Raw genomic sequence first — 2341 nt, 5'->3', positions numbered from 1 at the left:
GCAGTGCCAATTGGCTAGTGCTGCCCTGGTCACACGTGGTGGTGGAAGCGTAGCCCGGGCATGGCCAGCTCCTCCTGTGCCTTGGTCAGTTCCTGGCTCAGGGACAGAGGGGGCTGGAAGGTGGATTCCGTGTGAATTAACCAAGCAGCCAGAGGAGCAGAGGGGGAAGGGGGGGAAGGGGTCAATGGGGCCAAGGCTCCCGGTGGAAGTGCAGAGGGGAGGGGGGCGCAGGGTTTCAGGCCTCTTCCTCTCATCTGTGTGAGGAGGGCTCCACGGGATACTGGCCTCTCTGCGGCAGACAGGACGCAGCACTGCCAATGTGCCGTGTGCAGGGCCCCTCATGGCACGGAGGGTCCAGCGAGTCGTGGCCCTTCCTGGCTGACACGTGGTGCCCCTGCTGCTCGCCTGGCGGCTGCCCTGTGCCAGGTCCCAGCGTTGCGTTTCCTCCAGCCCTGGTCAGCCGCTCGGCGAGGTTCCCGCAGTCACTGCTCCAACTGCAGCCGCTCGCCTCGCCCTGCTGAGCGGGGCCCAGAGCTGGCTGGGGCCATTCCCCTCTTCTCACTGGGTACCTCGGAAAGGGGCTGGCTTTGGCCAGCTTCCAGTGGCAGGTGGGCCCAAACTCTGGCCCCCTTCTCCCTCTGGCCCCTCCTCGGGGAGCCTCCCCTGCAGCTGGCCACTTTCCAAGCCAGGGGCGAAGAGCCCGGGGGAGGGGCTAGCTCCCCAAGCGGGAGCAGGTGAATATTTAACCGCAGAGCTGGCACTGGTTTTGCTTGGGCAGCTCTAGGCTGGTCGGGGGCGGTTCTGGCTGGAGAAGGGGGCGGTTGGGCAGCCGAAGAGCTGCGGATTTCACCCTGCAGAGGAGAGCGGTGGGATGGAGCACTACATCTAGCTGCGCAGTAAGCCAGAGAGTCGCAGGAGCTAGTGGGGAGGCCACCCCATCTCTCTGGGGCCACCGAGAGACTAAGGGCGGTCAGGGCACCCAGTCCCGGCAGGGGGAAGGACCACAGACCCTTCAGCCTAGGGGGCCCTGGAGTCTCCTATTCCCTCACACCAGGGGCAAGGGTCCCGTTCCCTCTGGCGGTGGAAGGGTTAACTGCATACCTGAGCAGCTGGTCTGGCACATCAGAGCTCAGCTGGGGAAGTGCCAATGCTGCAGCTGGTGAGGGGCTGCTGGGCGCTGGAGCCCAGAGCGGCAGCATGGCCCAGGAAGACAGCCCCCGGCTCCCCCAGGGGCGGCTCTCGGGCCCGCCAGAGTCCCTACTCCCCACACGGCTTGTTTTCCAGGAGCCCAGCAGGCGAACAGGAGGCTCCCATGAACAGGAAGGAAACACGTCTCCGGGTGGTGGTCAGGTGAGGGGGCAGGGACGGGCGGCTGATGGGTGCCAGGTTTAGGGCCAGGCACCTGGGAGCAGGAGGGTGCCCGCATGGTGAATGATCCCTTTCCCTTTGGCTAGGGTCCGGCCCCTGACCTGCCCGGAGCGCCGCAGAGGGGACCAGCGGCCTGGTCTACACTAGGACTTTAATTCGGATTTAGCTGCCTTAATCCGAATTAACCCTTCACCCGTCCACACTACAGAGCCAGTTAATTCGAATTAAAGGGCCCTTTAAATCGATTTCTGTACTCCACCTCGACGAACGGAGTAGAGCCTAAATCGATTTTGTTAATTCGAATTAGGGTTAGTGTGGACGCACACAACCGAATTACTGTGTTTAAATTAATGGGGTAGTGTGGCCGCACACCACCGAATTAATGTGGTTTAAAACCGAATTAAGGTGCTTAGTGTGGCCGCGCACAATCGAATTTATACAACCTGTTTCCCAAATTCGAATTATCTAAATTCGGATTAATCCTGTAGTGTAGACATACCCAGCGTGTGGTGCACTGCCCTGGGGACAACACCGTCTACGTGAGTGCCCCACGCTGGAGAGGCCACAGCTGGGCGCCGGCCTGAGTGGGCCTGATCCTGAGCCAGCTCTTTTCTCCCCGTGCCAGGTGAATGCGGCCGGGCAGGAGGCGGCCTTCAGGTTAAGTGCAGTGTTCGATGCAGGCACGTCCCAGGAAGGGGTGTTTGAAGGCAGCGGGATGAAGCGACTCATAGAGCTGGCAGCGAATGGGTGAGGCTGAGGCAACCCTGAGTGGAGAGTGTGCTCCCCCTCCCCTCTCCCTCCATCCCCTCCCCCTCTACCCACTCCCATCCCTAACCCCCAGCCAGCCATGCACGTGCTCCCCCTCCACCTGCCCCCCATTGCCCCCAGCCAGCCATGCGCGTGCTCCCCCTCCACCTGCCCCCCATTGCCCCCAGCCAGCCATGCGCGTGCTCCCCCTCCACCTGCCCCCCAT

The 2341-nt window shown here is 62.5% G+C and overlaps 1 protein-coding gene across 1 annotated transcript in view; it reads left to right on the top strand.

Annotated features, from left to right (window-relative positions):
- Positions 1-1197: 1197 nt before the first annotated feature.
- The window catches only part of LOC113407619, a 13408-nt gene continuing 12264 nt past the window's right edge, over positions 1198-2341 (top strand). Inside the window, exons 1-2 of the mRNA XM_026656610.1 lie at positions 1198-1350; positions 1994-2115. Of these exons, the coding sequence (XP_026512395.1) occupies positions 1198-1350; positions 1994-2115 (275 nt within the window). The remainder of the gene's footprint in view (positions 1351-1993; positions 2116-2341) is intronic.

The sequence above is a fragment of the Terrapene carolina genome, unplaced genomic scaffold, assembly GCF_002925995.2.
Source record: "Terrapene carolina triunguis isolate 2854851 unplaced genomic scaffold, T_m_triunguis-2.0 Scaffold231, whole genome shotgun sequence".
NCBI classification, from domain to species: Eukaryota; Metazoa; Chordata; order Testudines; family Emydidae; genus Terrapene; species Terrapene triunguis.
This window is presented reverse-complemented; position numbering and strand designations above follow the sequence as displayed.